We start from the raw sequence: 26,735 nt of genomic DNA on the forward strand, positions 1-26,735 counted from the left end.
ATATTCCTCTTATATAAACTATATACTTATTCATGCGTGAAACACACATGCTCACTGGAAAACTAAAGTTCTCTCAAATAATACACTGACAGCACATCTTTATGTAGTATACTAGTTCCTTGCTGCTTGAAATAGCACTACTGTGCTGTCATGACAATGCTTTTATTGTTAATCAGTATGATTTAATTTATTATTAGTCAAACTAAATCTCTATAATATTAATTAATAATAAACAATTATTAAAAAGCATTTTCCGTTTTGGTTTTCAGCTAAGTCAATAATTTTAACTTGTAGAAATGGGAAACTCCCGTATTGTGACAACATAAATAAAGTAATACGGAGTAATAGTTAAAAAGCTCAGGTAAAGACAAAACCTTCATCATAGCATAGACGTACAGCTGGTTTAGGAGAAGTGGCGAAGAGGTCTACATCTGGATCATTGTCTCTCTGTTGTGTTTGACTGAAAAGCAGCTCCTCATCCTGAAACACACCCGTGCTCTTCATGCGGGGCCCGTGTTCCTGAAATTACAAGCAAAATTAATGAATAACCTACTAAAATTTGTACTCAGATTCACGCAGAACTGGATATTTGAATCAGTGACCTTCAGTGCATTCTTTTCTGTAGATCTGGATGCTGTTGGTGCAGGAATTATTTCATCTGTGCTGAAATCGTCATCATCATCGTCATCGTCCTCATCAAAAAGACTCAGAGCTGTTTTCTTGGTCTTGGTCCCTTTACTCTCCATGGGCGGTGGACCCTCCTTTTGAAGCTCGTCATCAGGAATCTCCTCTTGAGTCTTAGGTGGTTTCTGTGGAACAGACATTTTTTTGAGCATGCATTTATGTGTAAAATCTGTTTATTAAATTATTTACTGGTATTTGTATTGTATTTAATATATTTTAAGTTAATTAAAGGTTAACATTTCATATAAGAATATCTTCAAAAAGTTAATTTATTTTCCTAATTCTATTCAAGAAGTGAAACTTGTATAATGTATACATACATTCTACACAGACTGATACATTTCAAGTGTTTATTTCTTTATCATTTGGGTGATTTTGATGACAATCAATGAAAACCCCAAATTCAGTATCTCAGAAAAGTATTAACCTGTTAGCCAGCACTCACTTTTGGGCATTTACACCTACCTAACTTTAAACATTAACAGTTCTTGACCCCAGTAAGCTAAGAACAGAAATTACAGTAGGTAACATTGGAACAAAGACACTTTGGGTAAAAGTTTTACTGTGGTAAAAAGGGAGGTTTCATGCTCAAAAATATAAAAAAGTTATACATAATGAAGTCATGAGAAAAGAAATTGTACTGTGTTCAATACTTGCTTTTTGTATACAAAACAGTAAAACATTAATATAATGACCTAGAAAAAAACTATGCCTTGAAAGCCAAGTGTTTCATGAGTTTATATTACAAATTTGATTAAGATAGCAAGCAAAATAGGATTTCTGTAAAATGTTTTCTGAGACTATATCAGTGTCCTTCTTTCCCTCATCGTCGGAGGCATTTTCTCAAAAATTATGATCCCAAACTTTATTATTTATCAACTAGAGTTTATAATGCTCAAAATTACAAAAAAAAAAAAGTTATCGACGCTTTAGTAATGTAAAAAAAATTGCACCGCACTAATCATTTTACTATTTCATAAACAAATACAGTTGAAGTCAGAATCTTCAACTGAATCTTCTTTTTTATATATATTTCCTAAATTATGTTTAACAGAGCAAGGACATTTTCCCTGTATGTCTGATAATATATTTTTTCAGGAGAAAGTCTTATTTGTTTTAGTTTGAGTAGAATAAAAGCAGATTTAATTTTTTTAAAAGCCATTTTAAGGACAAAATTATTAGCCCCTTTAAGCAATTTTTTTTCTAATAGACTACAAAACAAACCATCATTATTCAATAACTTAATTACTCTAACCTTCCTAGTTAACCTAATTAACCTAGTTAAGCCTTTAAATGTGACTTTAAGCTGTATAGACGTGTCTTGAAAAATATCTAGTCAAATATTATGTACTTTCATCATGGTAAAGATAAAATAAATCAGTTATTAAAAATGAGTTATTAAAACTATTATGTTTAGAAGTATGTTGAAAAAAAAATCGTCTCTCCGTTAAACTGAAATTGAGGAGAAAAAAAAGGAGGGGGGCTAATAATTCCGACTTCAACTGTATATGAAATTAGTCCTGGAGTAATTCAGTGCAGCAGTCACACTGCACTTTTCTCCCCTATATGCATGATATTGGGACAGACCAGAAGTATAAGCTTGTGCGACAAGTTTCACAGTTCACTGCATTGAGAAATTCAAACTTGGTGAACTCTGACCTGCAACATAGCATCACTTGACTGTGTGAGACCAATTGAGGATCAAAACATGACCTCTCTGGACAGAAACTTTAAATATGGACCAATCACTCACCTTTTTTAATGTCTAATCATCTTGCTTAATTCAGCCCCTTTTTGCAGTGTCATACAACAGAATTTAGCATGCTCAAACTCAAGTGTTATCGCTGCATTAGGCTGCAGTCACACTGGACTTTTCTCCTTATAGACTTCCATTCATACGCACGCGAATGTGTCAGACTGGAAACTCAAGCTCATTCGTCAAGTTTCGCAGTTCGCTGCGTTGTAAAGTTTAAGGTTTGTAAACTATGACCAGCGAAATCGTATCAAATGATTGCGTGAGACCAATCAAAGATCAAAATTCTGCACAGAAATTAAAACATAAATGGACCAATCGCTCGCTTTTTTTAATGTGTAAGCATTTTGTTTAAACCCGCCTCTCTCAGTGTATATAGTGGGACGGGGGGAGTGGGGGGGGGTATTAGATCTCCTGCTGATTTTTATTGTTTGCCCACTGACAAAGAAATGATCTGTTTGTAATTGTAGTGGTAGGTTTATTTTATGTGTGAGAGACAAAATTGCAACAAAACAATGCAGAAGAAAATGCAACACAAAAAGTTATGAACTGATATGTATAAAGAGATATATAATAATAATACAATAATATTTACAGACTGATCATTTCTTTGTCACCAGGAAAACCACAAGGACTCTTTCTAGAGCTGGCCGGCCATCTAAGCTGAGTGATTGGGAGAGAAGGGCCTTACTCAGAGAGGTGATCAATAACCCGATGGTCACTCTGTCTGAGCTCCAGTGTTCTTCTGTGGCGAGAGGAGAACCTTACAGAAGGACAACAATCTGTGCAGCAATCCACCAATCAGGCCTGCATGGTAGAGTGGCCAGACGGAAGCCACTCCCCGCCTGGAATTTGCCAAAAGGCATCTGAAGGACTCTCAGACCATAAGAAACAAGATTCTCTGGGTCTGATGAAACTAAAATGGAACTCTTTGGAGTGAATGCCAAGCGTTACATTTGGAGAAAACCAGGCACCGATTACCTTACGGTTAATACCATCCCTACAGTGAAGCGTGTTGGTGGCAGCATCATGCTGTGGGGATGGTTTTCAGTAGCAGAAACTGGACGACTAGTCAGGATAGAGGGAAAGATGAATGCAGCAATGTACAGAGACATCCTAAATGAAAACCTGCTGCAGATTGCTTTTGACCTCGCACTGGGGCGACGATTCATCTTCCAGCAGGACAATGACCCAAAGCACACCGCCAAAATATCAATGGAGTGGCTTCACAACAACTCGGTCAGTTTTACTAAGTGACCCAGCCAGTGCCCAGACCTAAATTCTATTGAACATCTCTGGAGAGATCTGAAAATGGCTGTACACCGTTGCTTCCCATCCAACCTGATGGAGCTTGAGAGATACTTCAAAGAGGAATGAGCAAAAATTCCCAAAGACAGGAGTGCCAAGCTTGTAGCATCATATTCAACAAGACATGAGGCTGTAATTGCTGCCAAAGGTGCAACAACCAAGTATTGAGCAAAGCCTGTGAACACTTATGTTCATGTGATTTTTCAGGTTTTTTATTTTTAATAAATTTGCAACAATTTCAAAACATCTTTTTTTTACATTGTCATTATGGGGTATTGTGTGTAGAATTTAAGGAAATAAATTAATTTAATCCATTTTGGAATAAGGCTGTAACATAAAAACAATGTGGAAAATTTCTGGCCCTTCAAAAACATGTTGAAACACAGACAAATGGCTTTTTCACCAAAGATATTGGTGCATCCATCAAGTATATACTCTATATAACATGTAAATATAAACACTTTACTCACTTTAATGGTGTCTTGCTTGTCTCCTAGTATATCAATTCCACCAAAAAGGCTCACTGCTCCTGCAGGCTTCTTCTTCACCTCAAAACTGTCTTCCGAGGATGGAACAGACTCTACAGGCTTCTTCTTCTCCTCTGTTATCTTTTCTTTCACTACACTAGGTCCAGTGTCCTCCTCAGTAGACTCAAACAGAGATGAAACTCCGGAAGTCTGAAACACAGAGCTGTTTCAATAAAACATGAACCAACCTCAAACTCCTGAACCTAAATGATACAAGAATGATTACCTTCGATTCAGGAGGAGTTTTAATTGCAGGCGTCTTAAAGCCAAAAAGAGGCTCTTTGTCCTCATCATCTTCATCCTCAAATAACAGAGACACTCTTTGAGAAGACGTCTTACTGCAAGGACAAAGAAATAAAAAAGATACACTCACTTACAGCGCTCACAGACTTGTAGTTTCTCTCACTTTAATGAACATTCCCTGATTAAAGATTCACAAACCTTGATTGATTTGTGGCTGCAAACAGATCCTCGTCATCTTTATCATCAAACAGGCCATCTTTGTGTGTTGTTTTGACACTGGGCAGCCTGGAGGGGGCGCTGATACTTGGCTTCATTCCACTGGGCTTCACCTCGGGGTTTTCTTTGCTGGACTTTGAGCTCATCCACTGATCCTGATTAAGACAGAGCAAATATTGCGTCAAGTTAAGTGATGCCAGATTTTTAAAAACAAAAAATATATATTGATGTCAAATTAAAAATTATAATAGAAACATTTTTAATGCTATTTTTAAATATTTGTATTTTATACTGTATTTTGACTAGACCTTAAAAAAAAAATTTACTTGCAAAGCATCCTGAAAAACTATGTTGTACCAAGTGTTTTTAATGCAAAGTGTGGTCACGCCAAATGTTGATTTGATTTAATGGAAGTTAATTCATAAAATATATATATATATATATATATATATATATATATATATATATATATATATATATATATATATATATATATATATATATATATATATATATATATATATATATATATATTTATAAATTAGTTTTTAAGCGTCCACATTTTACAGCATTTTTACACAAGTGCCTACAACTTTGAAAAGTACTGGGGCTTTGCAGGTGGAGTTTCTAAAGCATCTTAGAGATGTTACAAGTTCTTCAGGATTTAGCTTTTCTCAAGTTTCTTCATGTCATTCTAGACCAATGATGCTCAACCCGGTTCCTGGAGATCGACCTTCCTGCAAAGTTCAGCTCCAACCCCGATCAAACACACCTGAACCAATTAATTAGAACCTGAACAGCACTTGATAATTACAGGCAGGTGTGTTTGATATGGGTTGCAACTGAAATCTGCAGTAAGGTCGATCTCCAGGAACAGGGTTGAGCATGCCTGTTCTAGACAGACTGAATGATGATCAGGGGTGCGTTTTCCAAACAACGACGTACATAGCGGCTGAACTATCATAATACGATGCATCGTTTGACAAAAGAACAATGTAGTGATGAGTGTTTCCCAAAACCGTAGATGCTTTGTCAAAGATCCATCGTTTGAACCACGTTAGTTATAATGTAAAACACCCATAATGATACTCTAAACAGGGTGGAGTAACAACTCCTTTAGAGAAAAAGCCCATAATTTTTTGTGCAAATTATATTGTTTTACACCCACATGCACTTAAAAAATCCAATATTAGTTTTGGTAAATAAAAAAAATGCAATCGTTTTCTATATTAATTGAAATATATTTAAAAGGGCACATTATTGAGAATATTTCATATTCTATTAAAAACAAACTAGCTAACACAGATGTTAATCTCATATATAATATATATAAATGGTCGTAATTTGCAGTGGGCTATTTATTAGGAAATTAAGAAAAATCCTACTTAAAAAAAAATAATAATAATAATGATTATTATTATTTTTATTATTTATTTTATTTATTGAAAAAGTCTACTTTTACAATTTGACACATTCAAAGCATTGCAGAAATGTTCTAACCAACAGGCCCATTAATATAGTGAAACATTTCTTAATAAATAACCTACTATAAATTAAAAGCATTAACACGTGCTACATATTTTTGTTTTCACAAGCTTTAGAGACGTAACGTAAATTCCGCTTTTAAATAACAGCTCATCTCCCAACAGGGGGGTCCCAGCCAACAAGGGGGCCTCAGCAAGCTCTGTGGGGAGGTCGCGCCATATTTTAAAATTAGGAGAATGATCATGTTGGCTTAGTTAATTTTATACCCTGGCTGACCAAAAAAATAGACAAATTTATAAATCGTACTCCACAAAAAGCCTGATTTATAATTCTGCGTCAAACACTGGCATATGCTACGGCGCTGACGCATAGCCCTTCGCCGTGGCCGTCGCCGTCACTGACGAAGCTCTGTGATTGGACGGCTTGGTAGCGCTGACGAGTCTGGGCGGGACCAAGAGCCGGGCGAATGGCGCGAGCAATTGTTTACAAGTTTGGAGTCCCTTTAAGGAGCTTCGGATGGAAAGTTTTGTTTTGTGTTTACCTCATAGTTAACGTTGTTGCATGTCCACCGGTTCCTGCCTCAAAATGAGCGAGTTTGAGCCATTTGTACATCCCAGAAGTGTTCAGGAAAAGCAAAAAAGCAGCGAAGAAACTCGACACAGAAAAGCATTTACACCTCACTGCCAACTAGCGTTTGGGAAGTGTTAATGCAGACTGACAGAGACAGCGCGCAGAAGTATAAATGCACAGCCACGCGCGTTGCATGGGCCGTGGGTTACGCCGGTCACTTGACGCAGAAGTATAAATCAGGCTTAACTAATTTGCCTTCAGCAGCTAATGGTAATGACCCAGGTGAGGAAGCTCCAAACATTTCAGGTCACAGTGCTAGCAATACTGGAAACATTAAGACAGTTACCTAGCCTATGGTTTTATTTCATTTTCTTGCTGAGGAATGCATGAGACTGTCCATATTAATAAGACATTTGCAAACGACTCATACTCAATACTGCAAGGTGTACCCAATACAAACACTTGTGTTTTGCTTTTATATTTTACATTAGGCTATTATTTGTGCACAGACATATCTAGATATAATATTTAACAAACATTTTTTTTTACATTCCTACTGCAAACATATAGGAGCAATACTATTATTAAATATGGAGGGGGGCCTTACAATATTTTACGGGGAAAAAGGGGATCTCAGGCAAAAAAAGGTTATAAAAAAAAGTTACAGCTTTCATCATGAGCCACGGCTGTGTTCAAAATGACATGAAATATTTTCAAAGTGCACTGTGAAGAGAGCGCAATTGTCAATATGAAGATTGCTAAAATTGAACTGTAAAAAAAACTTTGAAATCAAATTACACCTAAAAGAGATGACTTTAATGCTTTTTTATATATATATATATATATATATATATATATATATATATATATATATATATATATATATATATATATATATATATATATATATATATATATAATTCTAAGTTAAAAATTTTGGAACGATTTAAATGAATTGGCCATTGGAATGATAACTAGGAATAGAACACAACCAGGAACTATACTAACTACAGCTCTAGAGGTGTAGTTGCAAGCGTATGAGTTTGTGACAGTTTGCGAATGTTCACTGACACAACGGATTTAATAAACTCCTAATCAAGGAACTATGTTTGTAACGACGGAACTTGCGAACTTAGTTGGCTAATTATGGTTTTCGGAAACACACCCCAGATCAATCACTCTGTTGACTGTTGTCAGACTCCTTGTGCAGACAATCATCTCACTGTATAATTACATTTAATGGCAAACATAATGTTTGGAAATGTAAATTGTTATTTCAAACTGAAACGCTACAGAAAATAATAGAAATAACCAACTTGAAACGTTTTTTTACTATATACTTTTAGAACAGTCCTGTATATTGTGATATGAATACAATTTGGAAAGAATTAATAGTTTCAGACTGATTGGAAAGGGCAGTCCATCTGAATAAAAAATAATATACAAATTATACGCATAGATAAATACAATAAATAAAAAAATAAATAAAATAGACAGTGGTATGTGGCTTTCTGGAGAGTCTAACTGTATTTAGAAATTGAATAACCAATTGTAAATAAAAAAGGCCCCTCTTCCGCCCCTTTCATGTTCATATACCTTCTAGGTATCAATTTATGGCCACTTAACAACCAGTTCCGTCACAACACAACAGATAAGACTTTTAAATTAAATATAGATACATAAATTCAGAAAAGAAATCTGATAATCAATAAACACATTATAAAAGATGGAAAAATATTATAACAAATAATTTAATTGACTGCTGGACTTCACTACATATAAAAAAAATAAAACAAACACAATGAATATTTACAGATGCTCACATTGCCATATCATTGTTTAAACAATATATTATGCAGCCCTAATTTTTACAGTATCATTAAATGAATGAAACACAATTACCTCATCATCACTGAAGAGTGAACTGGATAAAGCGTTCTTAGGTGGCAGAGATGTTTTTTTGACTGGAACTGGCTTTGGTGTTGATGAAAACAGGTCCTAAAAGACCAGAACAGATTGTTGAAGACCATTGAATAAAATAAAATGTAAACACTACAATAAGATTGTATTGGTTCAAATTAGTAGATTAACCCTTGTGTATTGTTCAAATTGACTACCCTTTTGATATGTGTGTGGCTGTTTTTACCCCATTGACTCCCATAATAATGACATTTTTTGATTACAAAGCCATGACACCATATAATCATGGATTCTTGGATTGTTGGGAAGGTCAAATGGATTCTTGGATTGTTGGGAAGGTCAAATTTGTCATTTTTACTGTTGATCATCAGTTGGCACCATTAACACTTTAGAAAGACCTGGGCAAAAAAAAGTTTCTTGGTTTTATATAGAGTTCTATAAAGCAGCAAATTATTGTGTGCGTTAGACATGCACGGATCAGCTAAAATGTCACCCAAATCTGCGTCTTCATGCTAATCTTCCACCCGCCCTCACATATAATTTATCTGATATATTTATCCACATCCGATCATCACTTTAATAATTCTAATTCTTTGTTTTAAGCATTATGATAGGTCAGCGTGGATCATTCGTTATTAACAGCAGATTCAGTCAGCTAATCTGCGCATCCCTTGCCAAAGACAATACAAAAGGGAAGTACTGTATATCAAAACAGCCCAGGTCCACACATGCATCCACGTAACTTCCAATAGTATTTTTTACAGTGGTATTGTTTTGCTGTCCTGACGAAGGTAAAAAATCTAAGTTCTTGTCTGACTTTCACCTGACTAGCCTTTTAATTTAACACACACATGATGGTTCATATTTGAGTTAGCTACCAGTCTTGTGGCTTTCATATAAAGCTGTTGCATAGCCTATTACATACCCAGCACTTGATTCAACCTCGTTAACCTTTGCTAAAACACTACCACACAGCACTTTGCTTCCTTTTGTTTTGTTTTTAATCCTCCCTTTTTAAGTTTCTCTCTGGAAAGGTTTTGCCTCCATTTCTGCTTTAACAAATGTGAGTTAAAAACACAAAGCAAAAATCATTCATAATTAAACTCATCCAGATAATCAGATTATCCGCAGCGCCCGTGGATATAACCGTCATCCGCGCATCACTAGTGTGCATGTGCCATGCTCTGAGAGCTGAGCTGCTTATATATTACCCAGTTCAGGAGACTCGTTTCAAATAAAATTCCTTTTTTTAGATGTGTTGTTGTCCTGCAGTCAAACAGCATCTTCAAAAAGATCTCCAAAATGAGTCTGCAGTTTAATAATGCGTTCACACCAGACATGGATAAATGTGATTTACATGTAAAGTCAATGCAAAGATGTGAATAGACATCCTGCGGCTTGATCCGTGCGAATGACGCGTTTTGCGCAAATATTTGGTTACTTAAGTTGGGAAATCTGAACTTGAACAGCAGACATTCACGCTGTGTTAACCAATCATGAGCTTTATCTTGTAGGAGCGTGATTATGATGTAGTGCCTGTTGTTGGTGTCTGGGGGGAAATCCTCCTGCTGACACCAGACAACAGTTCATCAAACTGGGTTCGGCTCGGTCTGAAGCACCCCTGAAAGTCTCCATCTTCCAAGTATAATTTCTGGAGGAGTTGATGAACTCACAGGGCTGGTTGCATCTCTGAAAGGATCTAGTGCACTCAGAAATGGCGCCGAACAAGTTTACGCTGTTTTTCAGACTTCCTGAAGCACATAAACACAGCTGTTCTCTCAATAAAATTCATGTTAGCCATTTAGCAACAAGTCACCAGGCAAACAAAAGCCCTGCCCATGAAACAAATCCACATCTGTTGTGAAGAGAATTTGACGTGTGAATGAAGCAAGTAAACTGAAAATATTCACATGTCTATTTATGCGCAAATAATGTGATTTATTCACGCTTTCTGTGTCTGCCGTGAACAAGCTACTGGCTTGCATGGTTCAGGACTTGTAGAACTGCGAATCGATGGATTTGCTCTTCAGTGTTTGGACTCTCAGCAGTGAATATTAAACCACACTGAACCGAACTAAACTAAACTGAACTCAAACTCTGAAAACTGAACTATCACTTCAATACACTATAATCTTCTATGCGAAGCTGCTTTGACACAATCTACATTGTAAAAGCACTATAGAAATATAGATGAATTGAATTGAACACAGCATTTCAAGTCTGAAACAAGTCTTCTGGACAGGGTTCTCATTTTGTTTCCAACAACTTGGTGCAGTGACCCGGATGGAAACTGAAATCACCAAATTCTCAACAATTTGCCCCAGCAACCCAGACAAACTGAAATCCACTTGAATTCAATTTGAAACTTCAAGCTCAAGAAATATCAGACTTGTTAAACTTGCAGAATACTCTTGTCACTGTAAGAGACTCCTGTAGGACTCCTTGAAGACGCTGTTTGACTGCAGACTAAACAACACGTCAAAATAAAAAAAATCAGCTTGAAACGAGTCTCCTGGACTGGGTTCTCTTTTTTTCCCAACACCAGTAGGAATGGATAATTATATGATGTCATGGCTTTGCAATCAAAAAATGTAATTATAATTAAAGTCAATGGGGCAAAAACAGCCACCAAAAACATTTAAGTGTCTATTGATGAGTTTTAAAGCTTTTTCACAAAATATGTGTCAAACTAAGATTTGTCTGCAAAAATCTTTCCATTCGCTGAAACACAGAGAAAATTTTGGCCAAATTAAGACTCAAAATCACTCCAGAGTGGATGAAAACATCCCCAACAGCACACAAGGGTTAACATACAGTATATGAATGCGTTAAAGTGAAAGTTCACCCCAAAATTTCAATATTCTCACTATTAACTCTGTCTTAATTAGTTTTACTATTCTATGAGTTTTTTTTTTTTTTTTTTTTGATGAAAACAAAAGAAGATATTTTGAAGAAAGCCGAAAACCTGTAACCACTAACATCCATGGTAAGAAAAAGACAGATTACTATAGAAGTCAATGTTACCAGTTTCCAGCTTTCTTTAAAAAAATCTTCTTTTGTTTTCAGGAGAAGAAAGAAAAAAAAATTCAGGTGAACTATCTCTTTAACGCATTAGTTAACAGTAAACAATTTTATGCAATTAAATGTATCTAAATATTAAATCAGGTTTATTGAACATCACCTCCTCTTCTTCATCATCAAATATCGAGAGCGGAGCTTTACTTGGTTTGTTCTGAGTTGTAGGCTTTGATTTACTTGTATTTTCACTTGAGAATATCTTTTAAAAAAAAAACATGAACCAGAACAGGAAACAAAGACATCAGTAATGTACAGTATGAGGAATCATTATGCAATTAATATAACTGAAACAATTATATTCTGACCACATTTACTATAGCTGCGTCCCAAATGGCACACTATACACTATGCACTCATGCACTATGTACTTATGCACTTACACACTCAACAGGATAGTACATGTATGTAGTGTCGTCCCAAATGGCACACTAATGTTTTTTTCTAAACGGAAATTCAAACCGTTTCCCTGATGACGTTTGACAGTTGCCAAATCAGTGAAATAAACGACCGAATTATCAGATAATACCTATCGTGAGTATTGCCGCATTCACCATCGGGAGGCGATATAATCACTCTAGTAGGAGAATTTTGCTCTCTCCATCCAAAATAAATAAAGTTATCCAACATGTGCGTCCGATAGCTCCGCCCCTTCCGCTACGTAAGCAAACCTGCGTTCGTTGAGTGCGTGAAGTGTCCATCATTACACACTTCATTTTAGCGACTGAATGAGTGCATCATCCGGGTAATTAAAGTGCACTTATTATTTTAAGAGTTTTCAGTGTGAACACACTACTTACACTATTTATACTACAAAATGGCGTAGAATAGTGCATAAGTATGCGATTTGGGACGCAGCTTATATTTCTCAATACAGACACATCTACGAATACATGTGCAGTGCATAACAAATTTGCTACTGCTGCTGTAAACTAACAGTACTGGTGATTACCAACATATTATTATGTATAGGTATTATAAATTTAGAGGTCAACATTTGAAGTGGATCATCATCTTTCATTAAAGTAGTCCTTAATTTATTGAACACCCATTCTTGTCCTAGGACAATTTTGAAAATCCTTTTTGATTCACTTTGAATGTTGACTACTGTATTTATTATTAATATATATATTTTTAAGTTTTACACACACACACACACACACACACACACACACACACACACACACAGACACATAGACACACAGACACACAGACACACACACACAGACACACAGACAGACAGACAGACAGACACACAGACCACTTTTTTAGGTACACGTGTCCTTAACTGCTTGTTAACGCAAATTTCTAATCAGCCAATCACATGGCAGAAACTCAATGCATTTAGGCATGTACACATGGTCAAGACAATCTGCTGCAGTTCAAACTGAGCATCAGAATGGGGAAGAAAGGTGATTTAAGTGACTTTGAACATAGCATGGCTGTTGGTGCCAGATGGGCTGGTCTGATTATTTCAGAAACTGCTGATCTACTGGGATTTCATGCACAACCATCTCTAGGGTCTGCAGAAAATGGTTTGAAATAGAGAAAATATCCAGTGAGCGGCAGTTCTGTGGGTGTAAATGCCTTGTTGAAGCCAGAGGTCAGAGGAGAATTGCCAGAATGGTTCCAGCTGATAGAAATGCAACAGTAACTCAAATAACCACTCGTTACAACTGAGGTATGCAGCAGAGCATCTCTGAACACACAACGCTTCAAACCTAGAGGCTACAGCAGCAGAAGGCCACACTGGGTGCAACTTCTGTCAGCTAAGTAATGTAATGTATTTTTATTTTAATGCCATGTCTGCAACCAAGGCTGTTTTCATAGTCAGTACATTTCAACTATAAATATTCAATTAAAAATCAACAAACAAATGAATAAATAAATTAAATAAGATTTTTAGTGGTAATACACAATAAAAATTCTAAAATCTTTTCTGGTGTCACTTTGCTAAAAATGTCGTTTAAGAGATTAAAAAAATCTCCTAAAATCATTAAAAGTAAGACAGTCCAGTAAAATGTGTTTAATAGTAAGGGAAATTGTGCAGTACAAACACTGAGTAGGGTTTTCACCTTGGAGGAAAAAACATGGGTTAGTCTTGTATGCCCGATACGACATCAGGTAAAAAGCACTTGATCAAATTTGGTCCTAAAATGTCTTAAAATTCTGTGTGAGATTTCAGGTCGGATTTCATATAATTTATTATTTTCCAACGTATTCTATCAGCTAAGAACAGGAAACTGAGGCTACAATTCACACTGGCTTGCCAAAACTGGACAACAGGCGATTGGAAAAATGTTGCCTGGTCTGATGAGTCTCAATTTCTGTTGCGATATTCAGATGGTGGAGTCAGAATTTGGCATCAACAACATGACAGCATGGATCCATCTTGCCTTATATCAACGGTTCAGGCTGGTGGTGGTGGTGTAATGGTCTGGGGGTATTTTCTTGGCACACTTTGGGCCCATTAGTACCAACTGAGCATCGTGTCAACGCCACAGCCTACCCGAGTATTGCTGCGGACCACGTCCATACCTTTATGACGATAGTGTACCCATTTTCGGATGGCTCCTTCCAGCAGGATAATGCGTCATGTATTAAAGTGTAAATCATCTCAGACTGTTCTTGAACATGACGATGAGTTTACTGTACTCAAACGGCCTCTACATTCACCAGATCTCAATCCAATAGAGCACTTTTGAGATGTGTGTGCAATTGCGTGATGTCATCATGTCAATATGGACCAAAAACTGAGGAATATTTCAGTACCTTGTTGAATCTGTGCCACAAGAGATTAAGACGGTTCTGAAGGCAAAAGGGCGTCCAACTCGGTACTAGTTTGATGTACCGATAAAAGTGGCCGGTGGTGGTGTATCTATAAAAGTGTTTTTTTTTTTTCTCAAAAAAATTTAGCTTTTTGCTATTATTCACCTTATATTTTATATACCTTATATATTTTTTCTTATAATTTTGAACCACCTCTGTCTACGGGCTTGTATTAGATCATCTATAATTGCACATAAGCAAAATAAGTGCAGAAACACAGACAGATACTACTTAAAACATATTAAAACACATTACATAACTCACTACATAACTATAAAAAAAGAGACGTACTTGAGAGTCTTCATCATCTGAAAACAGACTCTTGCTCTGCATTTTTTCTGCTGATCCCAGAGCAGGTGAAGATTTCACTGGTTCAGGTGCATGTCCACTCTGCGAAAATAGATGCCATTTACCATCAACATAGCAGACCCCATCTATGCACAGCACCTACAGCATTATGTACTATTCACCTTATTCTCCACTGACGAGTGGGCGCTGCCATTTGAATCTTTTTGGCTTGTGACTTCCGGTCTCATACATTTCCATTCATTTTTTGACGTTAAAAACTGCTCGTTACGCTGCTTGAAGTTGTAATTTAATATTTTCTTATTATATTATTCTACTTGGTCTGTATAGTCATGCAAACATTTGTTTGTAGATCAAGTAGTTTGACCGTTTTCTGCCGTTTATTATTCCTAGTCATTTCTCCCATAGGCGACTGAATTGGAAGTTCTAAGACAATCGCGAAAACAGGCGCACTTCCGCATTTTAGAATAAGGTCAATAGTACAGTTGCTTCTGAATACGTCTACACTGTCCAATCAGAATAAAGGCAAAATATGGCAGAGAAAAACAGACGTAGATGTAGATTATCTAAACAAGAAAGACAAAGAGAAAACAACTTGAACCTCTTCAGATTTGGTAGACTCTTCGCTGGTGGAAGGCCGACGTTTCTTCAGACCCTCCAGTATATTTTTAGTGCCAGGCCCAAACATTGAAACGGCTCCAGCAGGAGGCTAAAAAACAAGCTCAATCAGTGGATAAGCAATGACAACAAACATAAATGTACAACGTTAAATCAAACAGTAAAATCCCTAAAAAAAGAGCTTGTTTCACTCAAATGTTGATGAAAGCTCAATGAACTTAATAGGGAAAAATTATGAGTACTCAAAAGCTGAACTTAAATTAAGTAAAAGCTGATGTAAAGTTATTTGGATCGGTACCGGGTAAGGTTTGACTCTTATTTGATGTTTTTTTACACTATAAATCCAATTAGAATCACTTAACATCTTAACATTTGTAGAACAGCCCGTTTCCACTGAGAGGTACAGTACGGTACGGTATAGGTCAGTACGGGTAACCTTTACCAGGCTTTCATTTTCACTACCAAAAGGGTACTTTTTTGGTGGGCGTGGTGTACAACAGAAAGTTTTAGACGACGTCAATTTTACTCGAGAAAATGTCACAGTAAAGCCGTACGGGTCGTTCACACACTGTCTCATGAGAAGCACTTCTCACAAAACAGAGGCTTTATACACTTAAATACTTGTGAATAAATGTTCATTCTGAACTTTACCATGAACATGATTTGATAATAACTGCAGATCAATGATCTGAGAGCCTACTGTAACATCTGCAATTATATGAAATAGATAAATAAATGCAACATATGAACACACACAGCCCCTTACAGTCTCCGATATGTTATCAATTACAGAAAACTACACACAACATACATTTAGTCCTTGAGTTCAAAAACATCCCGAAATATAGTCCACAGTCAGTGCAAACTTTTCATCTGTGTCTTTAATCTTCACCAGCACATGTAGCCTCTTGTTAGAAAGTAATTTTTTTCATTCAGAGTTCATAATAGTCCAAAAGGCGACGATAATAGTTCAACATGGGAGTTTTATGTTGCAGAAGCATCATTTGCTGCTGTTTTTTCCGGCTTCATTCCCGCTTTTATTTGTTTCTAAAAGGATCGGATATCAGAAACGCTGTAATGATCACGCGCACGTTATTAATATGAGGTCATGAAGTTTGTTATTTCAAATATAACAGAGACGCACGGCGAGCTCTCTGAAGAAAGTGAAGCCGCTCGCACTTTTAGATGCAGACACAGCAGATTTTGTTCTTCTTGGCTTTGTGGCTGTTCTAGGACGACAATGTTTGTTTGAGCTCGGGTCGACCATGGCTCATTATTTTATCTATACAGTATATTATTACTGTGTAATGTCTCAGCTTTTTTTTTTTTTTAATGGCAGTTCTTTTGTTTTCATTCTCCTGCTTCTGCAAGTGATTTATCTCGGTAAACCAATAACGTTCAGCTGCGTGTCTTGCTCCACCTTTTGGTACCCTTTTCTTGTGCTAGGTACCCTTTTGAAAGGTACCAAAGAAGTGGTATGATACGGTTCGCTTTTAGGTACCCTTTGACAGTAGAAACGACCATAAAAGCCGAACCGTACTGTACCGTACCACCCATAATATTCAGTAATAAAACTGAAAAATAAATGTGAAAAACTGAACAAATAAATAATACACGCATTTACATACAGTAAGTAAATATACAGAATGCTGTGCTCAACAATCTGCTAAATCTTGTGTATTTATGCAGGCAAAGACTATGTCTGGGCTACTCAGAAGGTTTGATTCATAAGAAACTTAAAGTCTTAAGGCAGTCATTTTTAACTTTAAAAATCTGCTTAATTTGATGTTTACGTAACTACAATAACATTTTGAGTTCTCCTCATTTGTTTCTATTAAGTACAGTGAACTTTTTAAAATATATTGGAGTTAAATTAACTCAGTTTTACAGCGTGCATACGGATAATTATCAAGCAAACCTTTTTCTCAGGAGGACGCGTCTCCTCCTCTCCGTTGGCACTTATGTCCTGCTGAGGAAGAGCTGAAATGGCTTTCCCACTGAACATTGCTGTATCGTCATCTTCATCCTCATCCTCCTCATCAGCTTCCCCAAACAGGTCTACAGTTTTCTTTGGTGTTTTCTTATCTTGTCCTGATCACAAATTGAAGCACTTATGATAGCCCAAAACAACAGTCAGTTTAATAAGCTGCAGGGTAAATGTGAAAGATTTACCAGGGGTGGATTTGCTTTGCGTCTTTCCACTGAAGAAATCATCATCATCTTCGTCATCGTCAAAGAGTCCTCCTCCAATAGAGGCTTTAGGCAGCGCTGGACTCCTGCTGTCGCTGCTCTTTGGAGATTCGGAATCATTTGCTGAGCCAAGTAGGCTGTTACCTGCGGTGAAAATATCTTACTCATTAGTAACTACAGCAAAGTTGTATGTAAAACATTGTGTGGGTATGCAAAGTGAATGCTGTTAATGCTTACCAGGAAAGATGGAGACTGCGCCGGTGGGTATTTTTTTAGTTTTATGAGGCTCTACTAAAGCACATAAAAAGATAAGGCGACTACTATGTAAATTCAGCTTTTATTTATTATATCTGTGCACAGTGAAAATTTCCGAACGACAAATAGACCTGGTGTGGAATAGATATTATCAGCCAGTCATTATGATAAAACAAACATCCTGACGCAAAGCTTGTTAAATAGCCTTTATAAAATACACAAATAAACACATACATACATAAATAAATAAATATTGTTATAGTCTGTCAGTTATTATAAAGGTCAAAACTCACAAATATTTAGAAATAACTGTATGTGTACATTCAGTCAGTCAGTATGTATGACTAAAATAAATAAAAAAAGATAAAAATAATTACTGCTATTTTTTTTAATGGTGCAGTTTTTACAAATGTGCTTTAATAAATATAACTACATTTTAAATATTTACAATTATTTAAGATAGTTATTACACACGAGCATTTACTAAATACACAAATAAATACTAATATTTGGGGGGCATTTCATGTTTTTCTTTTTTATATTTACAATTATTTAAGACAGCTATTATACATGGTAATTTACTAAATACACAAATAAATATTATTTTTTGGGAGGCATTTAATGTTTTCTTTTTAATATTTACAATCATTTAAGGCAGTCATTACACGCAGTCATTTACTAAATACACAAACAAATACTAATTTTCGGGGATCATTGAATTTTTTTTATATATATATATATATATAAACAGTATATATATATTTTTTTTACAATTATTTAAATATGTTTAAGCCAGTAATTACACATGTTCATTTAATAAACACACAATTAGATACAAAAAAAATTGGCATTAATTTATTTTTTAATACTGAGCAATCTATTAAAATTGTCTACTTAAAAATATCTAAATAAACAGAAACATACATTTAAAAAAAAAAAAAAAAAGACCAGCAGTCAGCATATATAGCTGGATAACTGGCTGAATCCTGATCTTTAAAATACAAGTTTCTGTTTATTTATATATTTTAAATATCTTTATTTATGAATAAAATAAACTACAAAATGAATAAACAAACAGAAATATATATTTTTACATTTATTTATTTAAAAAGTGTTTCATGGTTCATATTAGATTTGCTTAGGTCTGGGTGATTTGGCCTAAAATCAAAATCTCAATTAATTGAACATTTTAACTCCATTATGATTATTGAACGACTATTTTATTGATTGATTTTTATGCCCTCATAGTTCACTGAAAGGTTTTGTATAGTAAATAGGCTCACAGATTACATGTGAGAAAATTTTGAACGTAGGGGGTATTACTTGATTTTAAAATAATTGAACTAAGCACACACCATCTACTATCTATGATTATATATCAAACATCAACGTTGAACATCTGAAATTAAAACACCTTATTTCCTTATTAAAAAAGTGAAAATAAATAACTAAATAACCAAAAATTTGCAACTGAAAATGGTTTGCAATAGTGTTGCCATAGCAATGCTAGTAAAACAACACCTCTCATTTACTGTCAACAAATTTTTACTGTTAATAAAATGTTACTTTAATGGCCTTTTTTTAATGGTATTTTTTTATCAGTAGAATTTTAGTTATTGCCTTAAAAACTGTCTCAAAATTGCTTTCTATTATTTAATAAAATGTTAAATAATTATTACAAATTATTTTTGGTTTACAATATTCTTTTCGGCGTAACCCTAATTTAAACGTCAAACATGATTATAAGCCCTGTTTATACCTGCTTTTTTTTCAAATCAGATCACAAATAAACAACACATGTAAAATTAAATTCCAAAACAAAAGAGAAAGTTCTCAAAGCGCTCACTCTTTTTGAATGCATACTACCAAGTGGAAATAATAATGCATCTTTGTTTATTGCATGCAATCAGGTCACCAAAAACACAAGTTAAAGGGCTAGTTCATCTACTTTTATGAATTTTCTTTTTAAAAAAAAAACTAGAAAAATGTTGGGAATTGATATCCAAAGAACAAAATGTGCTATAGAAGTCATTTTTCTATAGTACATTCTTCAGAATATCTCCCTATGTGTTCATCGGAAATTTGAAACAAGCAGGTTTGACAACAAGTTAAGAACGATGGCACAATATTCATTTTTGGGTGAACTATCTCTTTAATACCAAGTGGAAACAGGATTAATGACAGTTATTTACTTACCGGTTGGCTGTGCTACTGTCTTCTCCTTTTCCACTGGTACATTTTTGGGTGCTTCAGAAAACAGATCACCCTGAGGAACAGATGATATGAACTGACTATTAAAGAATACTGCTAAATATTTGTCTAGTACTTGTGTTTTGTATAAGCATGATTTTAATATTAATCAAACCAACCTCATCGTCATCATCAAACAGGCCTTTGCCTCCACTAAAGAGACCACCCTTTCCGCCAAATGGAGAATATTCCTCATCTTCCATTGTTGGTGGTCTGAACATCTCATCCTGATCATCTTCCACTGGAAAAGCATAGGCATAATATAAGGCTTTATTTTACTAGCTACATCTTACCGATTGCTTTACATTTCTGAAAAGCTTTGGGGCAACAATGGCACAAATGTCAAAATATATGAATAATTAAATACAAGAATAGCTAAACCAAAACATGTTGTACAGTAAACTACCATACAAAAGTCTGAGGTCAGTAAGAGTTTTAAAGCAAATGAACACATAATAATTAATTAGCTAATACTATTACTTATACAATATATATATATATATATATATATATATATATATATATATATATATATATATATATATATATATATATATATATTTATGCTTGTATACGAGATCTTGTTCCTTTAGTCATGACCCAAAGCGCATAACCATAGGTGCGAGTAGGAACGTAGATTGACCGGTAAATCAATAGTTTGGCCTTTTGGCTCAGCTCCTTCTTTACCACATTGGACTGATATATATATATCACCGGCATGACCGAAAGGACAAGATCTCGGATACAAGTGAAAGAAATTAAGTTTCCTTCATAAGGTGGCAGGGCGCACCCTCATGGATAGGGTGAGGAGCTCGGAGTAGACCGCATGTTTCAGGCATGTCCCACAGGGAGGAGGCCTCGGGAAAGACCCAGGACATGCTGGTGGGACTATCTCTCTTGGCTGGCCTGGGAACACTTCGGGATCCCCCCGGACAAGCTAGAGGCAGTGTCTAGGGAGATTGAAGTCTGAGGTTTTCTCCTAAGACTCCTGCCCCTGCATGCGATTGCGACCCAGCCCCGGAAAAGCGGTAGAAAATAAATGAATGAATTAATTAATTAATTAGAAAGATTGCATTACAATTATTGCATTAAAGCTTGACTAATGAGAAGGTAAAATACATTAATTAAATACATTCAAAACTGAAATTTGTTTATAACAATGTAATATTATATTTTAATATGATATTTCACAATATTATATACTACACTTTATTTTTCATTACATAAACTGAGTTATAACTATTTACTATACCTAAATAAACAAAAAAAAAAAAACATATCCTTAGAAAAAAATGGAATTTTTAAAAATATATACATTCACCAACATTCAAAGTGAATTATAAAAGTTCTTTTTTTAATTGTCTTAGAACAAGAATGGTTACTGTTCAATAGTTTTACAATTTCACCTAAAACAGGGCGGGGATACAAATGTCTATGTATCAGCATAGTGGAATATTCAAAAACAAGACTCATAAAAAAGGATTGTCACTAACGGAACAACAGTTTTAGGACAATTTTGATATAAAGTTTTAATCCACTTCAAATGTTGACTACGGTATACAAGTTAAACTTAAGCAAGTTTTTCTTTAAAACAAACAAAGTAATTTACCAATCTTGTTTTGCTTACCGCTTTTGCTTTAAATTCAAATGAGATTGTGCTCTTTTTAAAGAGGGCGGAGCTAAAAATGCCTATGTGTCAGCATAGTGGCAGATTAAAAACAAGACTACTGTCCTATGCTAATAAGGGAGATATTGTCACGAATAGACAGGGCTTTCCCTCTCTGATGTTACATACAGAGGAAAAATGTCAATCAGTGTTTTAGTTTTCATGAAGGTTGATTTTTATTATTAGAAGTTGGTTATATGTTTAAACTATGTTTAAACCCTTTATAAAAGTGATTAGGTCCCCTTTAGGAAGGGGGAAAAAAATTGTTTTCTCACCCCACTGGTGGAATATTTATCTTGTTTTAAGAAAGAAACACCTAATTTTGACCTTTTCCCTTATTTTATTTTTTTATCTTCAAGTGGATTTTTAAAAAAATTAAAATAATTTTATTTATATAAAATAATTTTTAAAATAATTATTTATATCAAATAATGTGCATCCGAAAACACTTACTGACCTCAACCTTTGCAAAATATGGCATGATGATTTGACAAGCATGTGTTATGAAGTGAATACACAGTTGCTCATACCCTGAGGCTTTGGCACTTTCTTGGTTTTACTCTTCTTGCTGGTGGTGGATGGGCCTGATGACAATGCTTGAGAACATACAAATGCATGCAGAAATAAATAGATGGAAATGCTGGAAATGTGATAAAAATGAAAACATGTTCATAGCAATCATACAGGAGCGATCTGCTTCTGGCTTGTTCTGAGTCTCTCCCTTGATTCTGGCAGCAAGTTCATCAGCGAAGGATGGTACACCAGTGTCCTGAAGACATCGGACACATGACATTTGATATTGTGTTTTAGCGCACACACTTTAATAATTTTATTAAGTATGTCTGAGCTGAGGTGTTCAAAAAATACAAAGACATTGACCTTTCTGAGGTCATCTTCATCTTCATCCTTATCAGAGCCTCCAAAGATGTCAGAATCATCGTTTTCTTCATCGGCATCATTATAACTAGCAATGGACGGTTTCTGTGGAATAAACAAAGAAAAGTATAACAAACAAGCAGTCTATGCAAGTTGAAGTGCATGGAAAAGCTTTTGTTAAAAAAAGCACAATTTCATCATATTTATATAAATATAGATTTAAGAATAATACTGCTATCAGCTTTTTTGAATTTATAAATGAATCGATTTAAGGTAATACATTTAAAAATAGCCATAAATATTTGAATAAAAACTAATTTACAGTAATTGCAATATAATATGTTTTTTCTCCTTAGGAAAGTCTTATTTCTTTTAGTTTTTAAATTTATTTAAGGTCATTATTATTAGGCCCTTTAGAATCTTTTTTTTTTTTAATAAAAAAAAATAATAATAATTGTCTGCAAAAAAATCTAATAAAAAAATAAATAAATAAATACACTGTTCTCCAAAAACGTGCCTAATTCACCTAACTTGCACCTAACTTAATCGAATTATCCTAGTTAAGTCTTTAAATTCGTCTTTAATTTAAATACTAATATTTAGCATTGGCATCATAACAAAGGCAAAAAAAAAATATTTTTAATTAGTAAAATTTTTGGGCCCTATCATACACAAGGCGCTATAAAGCACAAGACATGTTTGCTCCGACGTGGTGCAACCTTAATTTTCCTGTATTCCGCCACATTGTTTAAATAGCAAAGCCATTTGCGCCACTTTGTATACTCATGGGTGTTTCGGTCTATAAAAGAGGTGTGTTAAGGCCCACTGTTGGTGCGTTGCTATTTTGAGGAACTAAAATAGACTGTGCAATAGATCAGCTGAAAGCAGGTCTAAAGTCCAGCGCAGATTGCAATAGCTGTGCACCTCGCTTACCTATTGCTTAAAACACGCAAGATGTACAGCAATACACAGATATCTCCACAAATTAAAAATAATAAAAGGAATTAAATATTACAAAACACTGCCTCCATGCCTTCTTTATCTCGAGGGGGGATAGGGGGGTGATTGGGAGGCTTTTCCATTTACTCTCGAAAACATGCTTTTTTATAATGATATTATTATTAGTAGTAGTATTTGTTATATGCATATTTATATTTGTTTTATTAAAACAAGTTTACAAGTTTATATTTGTCCACCTGTCGGGTTTTGGACCATATGGTGCATAGGACATGTGCATTTTGATATAACTCAGTTTTTTGAACACACTTCATTATTATTGTTCATTTATTTGTTTGCTGGAAATTAGAACTGAATTTAGTTTTGAAACTAATGTTTGTGCTTAACAAACATAATTAATTATGTAGGCTGATGGATGTCTGTGCTTACAACACTGTTTTCTTATCTACGAATAAGAGAAAAAGAAAGTGAAAGTAAAGGCCGAATGGAGGAGGCTCATTCTTTATCCTCGTCCTGCAGATGGTCTGTTTAACTGTTTTAGACATTTAATTTACATATAGGTTAGGTTTGTACCGCTGTAATTAATTTTTTTTACAGTTTGTAACCTTTAATTAAATAGTTTTTTTTAAGTATTTGCATTGTATTTGGTTGGGTTCTCCTCTTCATTAGTTACGTGCTTGAGCAGGCACATAACAGGAGCGCTAATGTTGACTTTAAGGCCCAATTCCAATTAATAAGCATTTCCACTTACCCCTACCCCTCATTTTGCGCGTTCACGAGAATGGGTATCGGTGTCCCAATTCTCTTTAGTTTAAAGGCCTAGAGCTAAGGGGAAGGGGTAGATAGCCCTTCGAACTGAAATTTTTCAGGGCTACACTCAAAACCAAGGGGTAAGAAAATTTCCACCAGCCACAACGGCAGAATAGTTGCACCTGTAAGCAAGAAAATCCACAAATTTGTATTTTTTGTCATTATTATTACAAATTTTTTCAACAAACAAGCATATGTTTTAATATATTCATAACAGCGTTTGATTTTTAAAAGAAAATGCTAAAATAAAAACTGGAATAACTCGTCGATCTCATATGAAGCAAGAGCTTGCAATGACATGATGACATGTGCAGGCTGCTGTAGTGCTGTCCCAATTCTTACATTTTGAAGCCCTTTCACTTCACACTCGGTTTTAAGGACCATGGGGAAAGGGTAGGGGTATTAAAATAGAATTGGGCCTTAAACTGTTTATAAGATTTACATTTCCTATTCACCTTTACATTAAATGCTTTTTAACATTTCTTTAGCTTAATTAATAATATTATAATTAATTGTTTAATTAAAAAAGCCTGCTTCAATTGTATGTTTGATTAGTAACTTCTTTGTTTTGTGTCCCATATTTGTATCCCATATCTAATAAGCATAATTAAATATATATTTTAAAAATGGGGAGTATTTACTGGTATTTTAGTGGTTATAAACCTGTTTTTTCTCTTTTGAACACTAAAGAAGACATTTTGAAGAATGTTGGAAACTGATAACTATTGACTTCTATAGTAGGAGAAACAAATAATATGGAGGTCAACAGCTACCGGTTTCCATCATTTTTAAAAAAAGATCTTCTTTTGTGTTCTTTCGAAGTGTATGATATGTGAAGGGTGACTACAGAATATAAATTTTTGGGTGAACAATCACATTAACACTGCTGTCAAAGCAAATAGATAATCTATGTGTTATACACAACCAAGTATAGTGTATAAGAACCACAGAAATCTTACCTTCTTAAAGTTGCCTTGGACTTCCTCATCCTGGTCAGAGTAATCGTCCTGGTCAGTGTGCTTTTGTAATATTATACAAAACAACACAGAAATAAACACATTTTTAAGTCTTAAGAAAATTTTGCTTTTTCTTCAATAAATAAAACATTTAAATTATCTCAAAATATTAAATGCAAATTCTGCAACTCAGATAAATGTACATGTACGTATTTATCATCATCTCTCACCTCATCACCATCTTCAACATCACTCTCAAGGACACTGTCTCTGTCACTACCGATAGACATTTCTATAAAGCACAGCAAACAGACCAAAGTTAAAAACAGCCTATGATGACAAAAAAAAATCTTTCTGAAATGAAGATTATGGAAATTTTACCATCACTGGACAGATCTCCAAGGCCAACATCATCCTGATCCATAAAGGCTTGAGACCCGATCAAGTATGGCAAAGGCCGGTCCACATACAGATCCTACCATTGAAAACAAAAGCAGAAACAGTGGTCAGTGTGCACATGGATATGATTTAGGGTGTTTTTTTTTTTAATAAAAATAACAATAATCCTAAAAAAAAAAAAAAACATGTTTTAATACCACTAAATGGCTTAGCAGTGGACAATAAGGAGAAAAATGACATTGCCTTAGTTCATCTTATACCCTAGCTGACCAAAAAAATGTAAAAAATTTCATGCAGTGCTTGATAAAGCATAACAAATAACATGCAAGTACTAAATTGTAATAGCCTATATAATTTTTTTTTCGTATACACCAGTGTGGATACTAATATTTTTTGTCATTGAAATTCAAATAGGGCCAATTTTAAGCCCAAAGACTTATGTTTTTCAGCCTACTGCTGTATATACTTGCTTTATATTTTACATTAGGCTATTATTTGTGCATAAACAAATCTAGATATAGTAATAAACATACCGCTTGTTTGAAAACTAAATTTTTTGTCATCATTACTGCAAATTTATATGATCAATAATATCCTTAAATGTGGAGTGGAAGCCTTACAATATTGGCAAGGGGAAAAGGGGGTCTCGGGCTAAAAAAGGTTGGGAATCCCTGGACTAAAAGACATTAAATATTACTTGTATTGTAACTCCATTGTAAATAAATCAGATGAACATTTTCATATTCAGGGTATATGCAGGAATCCTATTGGTATTTTTAATACCTGTTTAAGACTTTTAAAAGACCTTCTCAGAATATTTTAAGACCTCATCGTCTCAAGTT

The 26,735-nt window shown here is 34.7% G+C and overlaps 1 protein-coding gene across 50 annotated transcripts in view; it reads right to left on the reverse strand.

The window, feature by feature from the left end:
- The window catches only part of washc2c (WASH complex subunit 2C), a 50,294-nt gene that overhangs the window by 14,294 nt on the left and 9,265 nt on the right, over positions 1-26,735 (reverse strand). For 9 of the 50 annotated variants that reach the window (XM_073920075.1, XM_073920056.1, XM_068213019.2 and 6 more), the window contains exons 6-25: positions 25,876-25,969; positions 25,725-25,786; positions 25,498-25,557; positions 22,775-22,876; positions 22,580-22,664; positions 22,426-22,491; positions 20,349-20,470; positions 20,176-20,245; positions 17,962-18,012; positions 17,707-17,868; positions 17,453-17,625; positions 15,518-15,625; positions 14,902-15,000; positions 11,888-11,983; positions 8,689-8,784; positions 4,714-4,886; positions 4,499-4,610; positions 4,216-4,422; positions 603-809; positions 397-519 (exon numbers count right to left, since the gene is read on the reverse strand). In XM_073920075.1, coding sequence (XP_073776176.1) covers positions 397-519; positions 603-809; positions 4,216-4,422; positions 4,499-4,610; positions 4,714-4,886; positions 8,689-8,784; positions 11,888-11,983; positions 14,902-15,000; positions 15,518-15,625; positions 17,453-17,625; positions 17,707-17,868; positions 17,962-18,012; positions 20,176-20,245; positions 20,349-20,470; positions 22,426-22,491; positions 22,580-22,664; positions 22,775-22,876; positions 25,498-25,557; positions 25,725-25,786; positions 25,876-25,969 — 2,268 coding nt within the window. Of the gene's footprint in view, positions 1-396; positions 520-602; positions 810-4,215; positions 4,423-4,498; positions 4,611-4,713; positions 4,887-8,688; positions 8,785-11,887; positions 11,984-14,901; positions 15,001-15,517; positions 15,626-17,452; positions 17,626-17,706; positions 17,869-17,961; positions 18,016-20,175; positions 20,246-20,348; positions 20,471-22,425; positions 22,492-22,579; positions 22,665-22,774; positions 22,877-25,497; positions 25,558-25,724; positions 25,787-25,875; positions 25,970-26,735 lie in introns of all 50 variants that reach the window. The other 41 variants (XM_073920072.1, XM_073920051.1, XM_068218726.2 and 38 more) reach the window with 8 other exon arrangements.

This window comes from Danio rerio, chromosome 13 (assembly GCF_049306965.1).
Source record: "Danio rerio strain Tuebingen ecotype United States chromosome 13, GRCz12tu, whole genome shotgun sequence".
In the NCBI taxonomy this organism is placed as follows: Eukaryota; Metazoa; Chordata; class Actinopteri; order Cypriniformes; family Danionidae; genus Danio; species Danio rerio.